This window comes from Protopterus annectens, chromosome 4.part0, assembly GCF_019279795.1.
Source record: "Protopterus annectens isolate FY-2018-M chromosome 4.part0, PAN1.0, whole genome shotgun sequence".
NCBI lineage: Eukaryota > Metazoa > Chordata > Ceratodontiformes > Protopteridae > Protopterus > Protopterus annectens.
The window spans coordinates 334,784,320-334,798,191 of record NC_056733.1 but is presented as its reverse complement, the minus strand read 5'-3'; the positions used below and the strand labels follow the sequence as shown (position 1 = coordinate 334,798,191).

General features: G+C 36.4%; 1 protein-coding gene across 1 annotated transcript in view; it reads left to right on the top strand.

The window, feature by feature from the left end:
- LOC122800250 (solute carrier family 2, facilitated glucose transporter member 11-like) overlaps positions 1-13,872 on the top strand; it is a 361,259-nt gene that overhangs the window by 273,118 nt on the left and 74,269 nt on the right. Inside the window, exon 10 of the mRNA XM_044069741.1 lies at positions 7,522-7,597. Coding sequence (XP_043925676.1) covers positions 7,522-7,597 — 76 coding nt within the window. The remainder of the gene's footprint in view (positions 1-7,521; positions 7,598-13,872) is intronic.

The following is a 13,872-nucleotide window of genomic DNA, read 5'->3' as shown; positions in this document are numbered from 1 at the left end:
AGCACATCAAATTTTACACCAGGTTTTTGGATGACATGTTTGTTCTGTGGGATGGACCTGTTAATTCTATTGATGATTTTATAAACTACATTGGAACCACCACAGAATTTGTAAAGTTCACCTATACCAGATACCTTGACAAAATTTCCTTTTTAGACATCTTAGTGGAAAAGGATTATGAAAATAAGATTTTTGTTTCAAAAATCTTTAGGAAAAGCAGGTATTCGAACTCACTACTGCATTTTCTAGCACAAACCCAGTCAAACAAAAGAAAGCAATAGTTAAGGGACAGTTTGTGCGTGCAGCTGGTATGGTATCTGCTATTGATGAATTTTTAGATGAATGTGACAACTTGAATAATATGTTTCAAAAAAGAGGCTATCCTTATAAGTTTGTTAGTGATATAATGACTGAGGTGATTAACAAGAGAGAGCATGGGTTTTATGTACCTTTACTTTCTTGTAATATGATTGACATGGTCCTTCCACCAGTAATCAAGAAACTAACATTGTTGCAAGTGAAAATGATTATAAGACTTCTTTCATCACTGTATTCACTCAATATAGTTACATACTAAGAAACATCTTAACAAAAACTGGTCTATTTTGAGACATGATAAGAACATCAGACCACTAATAGGACCACAAATTATTATGGTATATAGGAAAGGCAAGAATATGAAAACATATTTGAGAGCAGTAACTCTTACTCAAACCACAGGTCAGGTACTATGAACAAATGTGGCAGATGTAATTATTGCAGTTACATAAAAGAAGGCAATATTTTTGACATTAATAATATCAAAATCAGAATCAATCAGAAATACAATTGTAACTCAGAGAAAGTGATTTACTGTGCCATGTGTACCACCTGTTCTTGCTTTTACATAGACAAGACTGATAGAAAGCTAAAAAATTGCATATACAAACACCTATATGACATAAGGAATAAAAAAGAAACTAATTCTCTTGGCAAACATGTTTTGGAGTACAATGACCATAAGTTCCAAATATTTATTATAGATAATATCAGTACCAACATGAGGGGTGGTGATGGTCGCTATTACCTGAGAAAAGAGAATTATACTGGCAATTACGTTTGAATGCTGGGAACTGGTCAGGCCTGAATGAGCATATTTCCATTAGCCCAATTTTAAAACTAAAGGCATTGGAAAGATATATATTTCTCCATTATGTATTTTAACATTTTAAATAATTTACATGTTCAGTATTTATTATGTTAATGTGTATTTATTTCTCTTAACATTTTCTACTATATCTAGTTTTTAGTATTTAATTACACATATTTATTGTTTTAACATATTCAACATATTTAAATATTTATTGTACATTGTCATTTTATGAAGCAGTGCTTATATATAGTGTGTTTTTTAGGGTGGTGTATTTCGTAAACATTTTGTTTGTATATTTTGTCTGCTTTTTAAATTCAGTGACTACAAGTATTGTGCTTTTAATAACATAATTGATTAGTTCATAACTGGGTGGAACTTCCTGTTTGAACTGTATAAAAAGGAAGTAACTATGTGGGGTAAATTGTCTGATGAAGTCTAGCTCTTTCTGGATGAAAGCGCTCATCCTTGGATTTTTATGTTCTCAAGTTAATAAAGTGGATTCAGCATTTCACAACTGTGTGGTGATTTGAAGCCTGCATTACTTTGAGTGGGTTCAATCCAGCTACTTCTTCTGGCTTTTGTGTTTGTCTGCTTCAGTTTGTACTTTATGACTTTTTTGAGAATAGGAGGAATCTCACAGAACAAAAAGGGAAGCAATTGCAGAATGCTAAGCAGAAAAGTAAGGGATTACCTCAACAATATGTATGAGTTTAGAAAGATTGCTTTTAAGCAACTGTTTTTGATAATAATACCAGAGCACAAAAACTTTTAGTGCAACTATTCAAGTAACAGAATGTAGAAAGGGTTGTTGCCAAGCTTTGGGAGCCTATAACAAGGAAGATAACAAGAGATCCTGTATAGATACCAGAAATATTCTTAAAAATGTATGTAAGTCTGTGTAAAGCAGAGAAATATGGAGGCCAAGAAAAGGCAGAAATGGAAATGTTTATGGAAGAATTAAATATGCCAAAGTCAGAGGATGATGAGGCTCAATTACTAACAAGCTAGGTGAAGATGAGATAAAAATAGTGATGTATAACCAATCTACAGGAAAGTTCATAGAAAAAAAGATGATATTCCTCTGAACGTTTTGAAGCTAGAAGGGAAAAAACGATAAAGATCTAGAAGGTTTTGTTTAACAGTATTTTAAGAGGAGGAGAAATCCCAACATCCTGGAAGAAAGCAGTGGTGGCTCTAATACCTAAAGAGGTTAAAGACTCATCAGAGCCAGATTCCTACAGGTCCATTTCAATCCTAAATCATGATTATAAACTGTTTATGTCTATGATGGCTAAAAGAATGGCAAAGGTGATGCCAAAATTGATAGATATGGATCAATGTGGTTTTGCAGAGGGGATGCAAACATATGACAACATTAATAAAACATTTATGATCCAGAGGAAAGCTTAATGTAAGAAATGCCTCTGTTGGTGGTGGGTATTAATGCAGAAAAAGCATTTGACAGAGTAAGCTGTGAGTTTATGAGCAGGGCAATGGAAGCATTTGCATTCCCTGATAAAATTATAAGGTTGATTAGGAGGATATATGAGAGACTGGGTGCAAAAATTAAAGTGGGTGTAGTATTTACCCTTTGTTATTTGCACTATATTTAGAACCATTGGCAAAGAAAATAAGAGACTCAGAAATTCAAGTCTATAATTGGCAGGCTAGTCAAGAAAAGCTGGATCTGTTTGCAGATGATATTATTTTATACTCGATAAAACCAGAAAAAGACATTCAGTGCTGTGGATATTTTGAGGCAGTTTCAGATCTTTTCAGGATACAAAATTAATAAAATTAAAATAAAGGCAATAGCTGTAAATTATGTACCCACACATGAATTGGTTCAGCAATATCCATATTTATGGGGACATGATAAAATGAAGTACTTAGGAATATGGATTAAAAAGGATTCTGGTGTGGGAAGAGACTAAACAAAATATAATGCAAAAACTGAGAAACTGGAAGCTCTATTATATGGGTATGGATAGCAAGACACAAGCAGTTTAGTCCCTTTAGTTTTATACACAGGTCAGGTATATTTTTTATCAACCAGAAGAGAAGTTGTGGCTAGCAATTAATAAAGAGCTGAAGGATTTTGTCTGGGAGGGGAAGATGGAAAGAGTCAAGTGAGATAAGCTGAATCTTCCAATTGATCAAGGCAATTTAGGATTACTCGATTTGAAGGGGTGTGTCAGAGCTACACAGTTAAGGCTCCCATACACAGTACAAGCAGAAATCTATAATTCAAAGTGGAAAGTGATGATGATGAAACAGGGACAAAGCTCAAGAAGCAAAGAAAGACTGGAATTGTGGATGCAGATCCTTAAGAAGAATAACAGTATCCATACAGATTATTAAATTCATAAAGTAGCAGAAAGTAATCTAAGAACTAAGCCAACCCAGGCACGGAGAAAGGAGATTCTGCTGATAGGGATGACTGCAATTAGGGATGCAGACAATAGGTAAGAGGGTACTGGAATTTATTGGTGAAAACTGGCAAAAGAACCAAGGTATTAGGAGCAAATAATTAGTGAGGGAAAGGTAATTGAATGGGATGAGGTCAAGAATTTATTTGGACTGTAGGCTAGAGATTGCCTTACTTATCAAGGATTGATATCAGAGTATAGGTAAAGAGAAATAAAAAGGGAGATCCTAAGTGAAAGATCAACACTGGCAGAGTTTTTAATAGAATCTAGAACAGAAGCTGCAATTAAAAAAGGAATAATTAGTAGAACATACAAAATATTGCATGATAACTATAAGAATCAATCAGAGGAGGTTAGAAAGGATTGGGAAGAGAGATTGGCTAAGCAATTCACAAAGAAACAACACTGGGATATATGTATGTCTCCTAAGTATGCAACAAAGTCTAAAAGATTTAGTATCTTTGCTTGGAAGTGTGTACATAGCTATTTTTATACCCCAGGTAGACTCCAAAGAATTTTTTCTCAGGTAGACAGCAAATGTTGGAGGTATGATGGGGAAGAAAGAAATAATTGGAAACATATTTTCTGGGAGGTTAATACGTTGGCATACTTTAAAGATACCCTGCAGACTGCTCTGTCAGAGATACTGGATGAGCAAATTGGTGTAACTAAGGAAATATTTTTTGAGCTATGATACAGAATTGGAATTGCCTAGATATAGTAAGTCCTTGCAGAGTCTAATTATGTTGGCTGCCAAAAACGCAATTACTAGAAAATGAAAATCAAAGTCTAGATCAACTTTACTAGAAGTAGTGAATATAGTTACTGGGATAAAACAACTGGAATTGGAATGTTTAGAAAAGGGTTGGAGCAAATTACATAGAAAAAATGGGAATTGTTGGATCAATACATGGAGAGAAGGAACAAGGTTGAAAAGAAGGCATGATTTGAATGAGCTGTGTAATGTCTGACTGACAATAACTGAATAGATTATAAGTGATGTATAATGTTTCTAGCTAAAATTATGTCATTATGTCTTGTGATGTATAATGTTTGCAAATAAAATTATGTCAATATGGTTTGTTTCCATTTATATAAATGTTTGATTGCCTTTGTCATACATGATAATTTAATAAAGATGTTGCTTTTCTTTTTTTTTAAATGATTCCTAGTTTACATCCATGTTTTTCAAAAGGATTTGGTTCATGGTTTGGAGATCAGAAAAGTAGATGCCATACCAAATGGGTCCCAGCACAGAGTACTGCAGAGCACTACTGGCCACCTTCAGACTCTCTGATGATGCACCTGCTATTCGCACCATGTGGGCTCTCTCCTTTAGCCAATTTGTTGTCCATCTTATCACATGGGTGTCTAGTAGTAAAGCGTTAAGCTTACTAAATATGGTAACATGAAGGATAGTGTCAAACGCCTTGGCCACATCAAGGTATACAATGTGGTGATCGTGGTCTCTGGCAACAGCTTGTATTACTTTTTTAAGGAAGTTGACCAGCTTCATTATAAAGGCTCTTTGTTTGACAAATTCAAACTGCTGTGAGTCTAGCCTAATGAGAATTTCCATGTCATAGTTTATCAATTCACTTGTATATGTTCTATGGCTTTGCAAATAAGTCTGATCAGGCTAAAGGGCCTATATTTCCTTTGATTAGTAGTTGGGACATCCTTGTGAGATGGCATCACTACTGCTGTGACCAAATCTCAGGAACAAAGCCAGTGGCTAAACTCCTTACTTTAGGGAGTAGTTCTGTTAGTGCTTGTTTAGTACTGTTTATTAGACAGTCGGTTATGTTATCAATTCCCAAGTACCATTAGTCTCGGAGAACAGATTTAGTACATGTTTTAGTAATAATGGGAGATCTGAGAGCTTCATGGATTGATCTGCTTTGGATAGTTGTGAATGGGTTGAAGTTTGCATTGAATATGTTGAAGCTATGTAAGTGATGTCTAATGTGTCTGAGTATGTCGTCTTATATGAATAAGGTCAGTGCAATATTAGACATTAGAAGGATTTGTGTTTGTCATTATTGTCAGATGCTAAACTAAGTTCATTATGTGCTTTGTTGTCCTGACAGTATTTTTCAAGTTTTTAGTCAATGTTCTGATATTGTCCTTGATTTGAGAGTGTTTCAATATGCTGAATATTTTAAGGAGTTTTCTTTAATTGTATAGTTTATTTATGTTGGTGGACCACTAGGGCTGTTTGCTTTTACATTTCCTGTTATATTTAGATCTGGTTAGGACTGCCAGTTCTATACATTTATCTAAATGGGCATATAACTTCTTTGTGAAAGTACCAGTTGTGGCCACAGCTGGGTTTATGCTGCTATTAGACAATTTTAAAACTTCATCATATAATTTGATGAGATTTGTAGATATAAGAAATCCGTGAATTCCAAAATATTCATATCTTTTAAAGGTGAAGGTCACTAGTACATGTTTGACTGCAAGATCAGTGTAAATGGTGTTAATGAGTTAAATGCGATCAGGGAAAATATGTACCAAGGCTAAAACTAATGTATCTCAGAAAGTTCCTTGTTCACAGCTACAATATGTAGATGACAGCAGGAGTGTGAGGGCTAAAGACTCTGACATTTAGAGATGTAGGATGGATTGCACCCTGCAAAAATGTCTTTAATGTGTACTAGTCACTTTTATAGTCTACTATTTCTAGTTAATTACACAGGTTTTTGTAGTTCTAGGGCTCACACTATTGAGTCTTGAACTCCCAATAGCACACCATCTGTCTAATATCCCAGTTTCTGTTCAGTTCTGGGTTACCAGTGATACCTCCGGACTTCCCATATCTACAGTGATGGGTCTTCTAAACCTCATATAATATAGCGAGAGATCTGAATGTCCAGCATGAAATATGTCATCTGTTGAGCATCTGACATTATGCATTAATTCATACTTTGGGTATCAGAAAAATCTATGATACTTTTACAAAACTTTTAACAATAAATTACTCAAAATATCAGAAATAACATTATTAAATATTGTATATGATTTTATTACCTTTCAGAATATATGTTATTATACAATGACTGGCCATTAATATTCAGAAGCGAGTACGCTGATTGGCCAGCCCAACCAGCGGGCCCGCTCTCAATCTGAGAAGATACTAACAAAAAAATTTCCAGTCGCCTGGACTTTTTCCATTAGTATATCTCCTGATTTTTTTTTTTTATTTTGCTCTGCAGACATAGCAATGGAGAAACGAAGAACTCCGTTGCTTTATTTTAAAGATCTCTCGCTATATTATATGAGTTGAAGAACTCGTATAACATAGAGAGATATCTTTAAAAAAAGCAACAAAGATCTTCCTTTCAACGGACAAAGGAAGATCTCCGTTGTTTTTCTTAAGATATCTTGCTATGTTATACGAATTGAAGAACTCGTATAACATAGCGAGATATCTTTGAAAAAGCAGTGGAGATCTTCCTTTCTTCATTGCTACCTCTGCACAGCACTGATGTACTGCATAAGCGATGGAACAAAAGTTCCTTATGCCTGTGCAGTACATCAGAAATGCTTCAGGATACCTGAAAACTTCAGAAGGGCAGTATGGAGGCATTATACAATGACATTATTTAAAAAATGGTAGTCTTTTTTTCCTTAAATAATGTCATTGTATAATAGAAATAACCCACGGCTGTATGTGGGCAATGCTGGATTTACTCACAGTTGGCTTTGTTTAGTCACTCTGGCTTTGCCCTTGTGATCAAACCACACCAACCATGGGTAAATCCAGCATTACCCACACCCAGTCATGGGTTATTGCTTAAATAATGAATGAATGCAGCTAACACTGTTTCAAAATTCTAAGCATAGAAGGAGTTGGTTTTGCTTTATCTATATCATCATGCATTTACATAGCAGTGAGCATTCTACACAGTAATTGCATTACTCTGGTTGTATAATCATTATCTTTTTTCATTACAGGAGTTATACGAATGGGTGCCCTATCTTAGCATGGTTTGCATATTTGCATTCATCCTCAGCTTTGGATTAGGACCAGGTATCTAAACAATAAGGATATGAGTTTGAAAAAAAATTGCAGATATTTAAAATGGAGAGTGAGAACAATAAAAGCATCTAACCTAGTTTTGAATACATAATTTGTACATGCAATTAACTGATTTGTGTCCTGTGATTTAGACACCATATTTCTCATTCTTTAGTACAAATGAACCTTCCTTTTTTGTGAAATGCATATCTCCATTGAATATTTTTTTTCTTAAAACAGGATTTTAACATTTTTTATAGTTAACTAATCTGGTAATATTGGACTGAGCAAAGTTTTTTTGTAATATATATTTTTATTTAGATTAACAATATATACAGTTGTACACATTTCATGCAGTCCTTCTTTTCTTTTACTTATCTGATTAATTGTCTCTCCTCTTTTAAAGCTATTCTTTTCCATCCCATTCCCACCATATCAATCTAGTCCTTCGCAATGGTTTATTGTATTATGCTCTGTGTATATACAGCTACCGCATTTGTAAGGATTAAACCTTCATCTACTCACACTACAGAAACCACCTGAAGCCCATGAACATATGAGTATATAGTGAGAAATATACCCCTCTCCAATATGCATATCCAATAACTTTCCTCCTGCTTCCTTATCTATATTAAACTTATTTGGTTGTGGATTATTAATTTTACACCTTGCCACTCTTCCTGCCTGCCATCTCAGCCCACTCTCCACTATTCATCCCACTGTAACCCTACCTTACACACCAACAGACTTTCCCAGAAATGACCAGGGTGCTCCTAATAACCATGACTTAGCCTGTCTGTACACCTGCTTAATATAGGACTCTCCCAGTCCTGGGAGGCTCTACTCCCTCTACCTGCCACACATTCATAACAAAAGCCGCACCTACCACACCCATATTAGGATGTTCCCATACAGCCTTAAAGTCACAATGCTTTTATTCACACTATTTGCACAAGATAATCATCCCATCTGTTTCAAAAAAATCAAGATCAACATGTAATTAACACTTCCTTTGAAAAAACAACAGCTCTGTCGATGAGAATGTTCACCTTTGTTCAGAATCTCCCTGTACAGCTCAATTTACCTTTACACATATACTAAATCTGTGTATCAATAAACAAAATCTCACTAATGCATACAAACTGGAAAAAAGTGTTAATTATACACAAAAAATGTAGTAAATTCAGCATTTTTTAGGGTGGCAGGTCAATGCCCTTCCTCTGGCTACCAGTGAGCAAGGCAAGTGACTTTAAGGCTTTAATCCAGACAGCTAGTTTTGTGAGATCCCTTATGACTGGGATAGTGGTTCTCCCAAATAACTCCTGAGTCAAAACACACTCTAGTAAACCCCTTCACATGAAAGCAATGAGACTGCCCACATAAACCATTACCATAAGTCCTGTCACAGCCTAAAGCCATAACTGACCCATTAGGTTTAAAAACATCCTATCAGTATAGATGTATACAAAATTTTAAGCAGTTGAACAAATCGCAAAGAGGGTACATAATGCATTGAATATAGGCCAGCTCCCTCTCCTTTCTCTGGCTGTACATTAGAGAACACAAATGTCCATAAGACTAAATCCCAGACTGTCACTGTTGAAGAGGCAGTGATAACCAAATCGTCAAATTTCCTCAATAAATGTCAAAAAGCAAACACATATGATAATTGCACAAGTTCTTTAACTTCAACATCCCATTAAAATCAGTAGCCACTCTTTGGCATTCTTTGAGGAGCATTTGTGAGGGCCACTGCACTATGGTCTTCATTAAGCAGCTTCAGATTCCAGTGTCATAGATTGGCATACCAGCTGTTGTGAACCACATTTTGATGCTGAGAAGCATCCCTGAGAGTTTCCAAACACTGTGGCTGTGGTGGCCATTATTTAGGGAAAGAGATTTCATAACTGTGAAAGAGGCTTTGTTTTGTTATTGCAGTTTTGGTGTCAGTAAGCAGTTTGCAGGTACATGAGATAAGGCCATTCACTTTTGCAAACTATAGATTGTTCTCAGATGCCAGGGTTCAGAAGCATACCTAGGTTTTTTGGCAGCTGCTCCCTGATCTAGAGCCCCCAAAAACTCTATGCTGAAGACCAAAAAGAACAAAGGACCAACAAAATAAAATACTGTAATAACTCAGAAAACCACTTGCTGCATATGACAAATGCAGCTATCAGCTTGCTACAGCTAAAATACTACACACAAAGCAGTTCAGCACTTCAGCCATGACTGCAAATACAGTACTGGTATTTCTGTCTGAATGCTGGTGCTACACAACTACACTACTGGCATCTGTTTGCCCCACCCTAGCTATGCCTCTGCTAGGGTCACATAATCTTGGTGTTTATTTGCATTAATGGAGGTGATGTGAAAGATGCACCTTGCTCCTTGTGAACACACTAAGGGATGGATTCCAAAATAGTTTATAGTCAGGGATAGGTACTGCCCTGAGCTAATGGTGTAAAATGTAACTAAAGTTCTGACTTGAGAGATAGCTTAAGCACAGTATATGAAAATGAAAAAATATGTTCTCATTATGCAAATGCCTTTACAGCTAAGTCCAAAAAAATTAAAAGGCTACACTGTGCTCTTTAACTGATAATTTATAAACTTGACATAGCATAACCTGGAAATCAGACATCCTATGTAACAAGCCCTATATAATATGACAACCAGTATCCAACAACAAAGTCCAACAGCAATCATAAAGCTGTTATTACTGTTAATAAGGCAAATCATTAACTTAAATTAGTTTCTAAAGCCAACACTAACTATAAGAAACTAATTTAAGTCAATGATTTGCCTAAGTAGCAGTAGCAGGGGCAATAACTTTTTGATTGATTATTTCTCCCAAAGAGAAACACAAAATGAATTTAGTCTCATGACTGCTGTAGAGAGGTATACATTTAAAGAAGCAGTTTTGAGATCCAGTATGAGAAGTGAATGCATGACCTGCTGACTGTACTCACAGAGATTAAAACCTTTTGAAAATTAGTCTGTAGGACCCATAGGTAAAACACCTAAATCCCTGTTTTTTGCATGTCTCTCTTGTGAAAAACTTCTTTCCCCAAAGCCAAATTACTTAAAACGTTAAATCCATCATCATACAACTTTGGTAAAAAGAGAAACATTTTACAACGGTAAAAACAGCCCTCGTATATACTGTGATCTGAGAGTAAAAAGCACTAAATACTTTCTGGGACTGTCACTTTGGGGAATAAGAATCAAGGAGATTAGACTAAATTATACAGCTCTCACTTAAAAGTATTATCAGCAGATACAGCTCGCACTTAAAAGTATTATCAGCAGCTTTACCAAGTTCTATTTATAATTAATGCACAGAAGAAAGTACACTATAGACTTAGTGAAAATGTAGTACTACACAGAAAGAATTCTCCTGGGAATTTCATTACAGGGCCTAGTGCAGGCAAAAGGCCCTACTCCCATGATGTGTTATTTTGTGGTTTAAAAACATATTAGCCACGACGAGAAAAAATCTCATTACTGGTTAATTTGCTTGTCTCCAAATCACAGCTATTATAATGACATGCAGATCATTGCTGATCTGCACATTGCGGTAGTAAACTCCTGCTCATTTAGGCATGGGCGTCCCCCCCCACAGTTAACACACACACACACACACACACACACACACACACACACACACACACACACACACACACACACACTTATTCAAACATACACCCCCCCGCGCACACACACACACACACACACACACACACACACACACACACACACACACACACACACAGCAGTCCACATACTTGTCCTCCTGATTTGCTCCATGGCTTTCCTCCAGCCCTAATCATCATAATAGCTTAAGTGCATTATAATGGCACTTAAGCTGTTAAGTGCATTATAATGGCACTTAATAGCTTAAGTGCCATTATAACACACTTTTAATTGCCTTGGTGACTAGTGTTTTCCCACCGCCCCAATCCCTATACGGATGGTGCCATTATGACAATTAACTGCTGAGTTATACCTGGTGTCTACTGTTTCTCCCCACCCTCTGATCCATGTATTAAATTCAGTGCCTTACAGCACTTAGCTGTTGAGATATCCCTGTTGTCTTGTGTTTCCCATACCTCCTGCCCCCCTATACAGATGTTAGTGCCATTAGAGTACTTAACTGTTAGTTATAACTGGTGTCTAGTGTCTCCCCTACCCATGATCCCCTATACTGATGTCTGTGCCATTATGACACTTCAAATTAGAGTAGTCCCTGGTGTCTCATGGTTCCCCACACCTCCTATTCCTGTACTGTTGTCCAAGTGGTTACAGCACTTCATGTTAGAGTACTGACTGGTGTCTTGTGGCTCCCCCCACCCCTAATCTCTGTACTGTTGTCCAAGTGGTTATGGCTCCACATGTTAGAGTAGTCCCTGGTGTCTCATGGCTCCCCCCACCCTCTATTCCTCTACTGTTGTCCAAGTGGTTACGGCACTTCATGTTAGAGTAGTCCCTGGTGCCATGTGGCTCCCCCACCCCCTATCCCTATACTGATGCCCAAGTGGTTATGGCTCTTCATGTTAGAGTACTCCCTGGTGTTTCATGGATCCCCCCACCCCTAATCTATGTACCATTGTCCAAGAAGTTATGACTCTTCATGTTAGAGTAGTCTCTAGTGTCTCATGTCTCCCCCACCCCCTAACCCTGTATTGCTGTTCAAGTGGTTACTGCACTTCATGTTAGAGTAGTTCATGGTGTCTTGTGGCTTCCCTCACATTGTGATCATTGTACCACATTATGTTAGGTAGTTGAGCACTGTCTTTTCGCTGTGTTCAATACCACAATGTGGGGAGGCCATCCATTATGAAATACATGGCAGAGATTTTTTGAATCACTAGGCACGTAGAAGCCTTCCTGGAGGTGGTTCCAAGGGAGAGAAAACAGCTAATTAGCATATATCTATCCCCTGAACTGCCTCATTAGCATTTAGCATGACTGCAGATCTTGCCCTATGTGTTGCTGCATCTCTTTATGCTAGAACACCACGCAGTACCTTGTTAAGGCCCTTACTGAATAACAAAACATGACCATGATGTTTACATAGAGGTGTACATATTATGGTACCTTCATGAATTATACCCTGTGTCTTTCATGGTTAATTCCAAAGAGATAATCTTTATAATTCATGGATGTATATTTGTTGTATTTTATGAAATAAAATGTTGCCAAGCTGTAACTGTTTTAAGAATATATTGGCATTTTATATATGACAAAAATGTCTAGACTGTTTTCATACTATACAAAACATTTTAATTTTATACAGCATGTTTTTTCATTGCATACTTTGTTTGCATGCTTGTTTATATGCTTCTTTTCATTAGGGTGGACATATTAAAAATAACAAAGAGAAGTGAAATTAAACAATGAATTTATAAGCAATACTATTATAAAACAGCACTTTTAACAACAGTGACAACAGTGACACATGTTTTGCTTAATTGTAGTATTTTTTGAGTGGTAATCTGACCAAGCTGGGATTCAAAAAGATGTAATGCATTGTGTAATATTTTTTTTTCTAGCAGGATTGCTCAGTGCATTATGTGGGAACAGTTCAAAGGCCACTTTAGTGCTACAACAATAAGAAGACTATAGTCTACAGCGATACAACAATATCTTTGGAAAAATCTATGTGAAAATGTGTCATTCTGGGGCAAAGCTAATGAAAATTAGCCTTGTGTGCTCCCCAGAGTCTTCCACTTAGATTGGAATAGCAAAGTAAAGCAATTTAAACAAAATGCTCTTATGTTATTTGGGGAGATGAATAATAAACTTGTTCACTGTCTTTTAACAGTGTGCATTTTGACAGCTAGGTAAGTTAGGTATGAAGGGGGATGGGAGATTAGTCGAAGTAGTACAATTCAAGCTTCACAAAAGACTGCAGTTTAGCCATTCTAAAAAGAAGCAGCAGTAAAAAGTACTTTGAAAGTCTGTTCTGTGGCATTTGCACTGTTTGTGTTTTAAGTAGCCACTGAATGGCATGAAATGTTACTTAAAACTAACTGACTGAAAGACAGCAGTGTATACATGTAAAATCAATGCAGTGACAAGTGCTTTAGGAAGCAGGAGGCCTGCATGATTTATTTTTTTACAGACAAGCACTGCATTGTGGGATAACTAGAGGCAGACTAAACATCAGGGTTACTTCAAGATGTTAGACCCCATATGGTCAGACTCAGAATGTACATATAATAATATTTAAAACGTGTAACTAGTCCCAGAGTGATGTTAAAATGTAAGAAACACCAAACCAATTA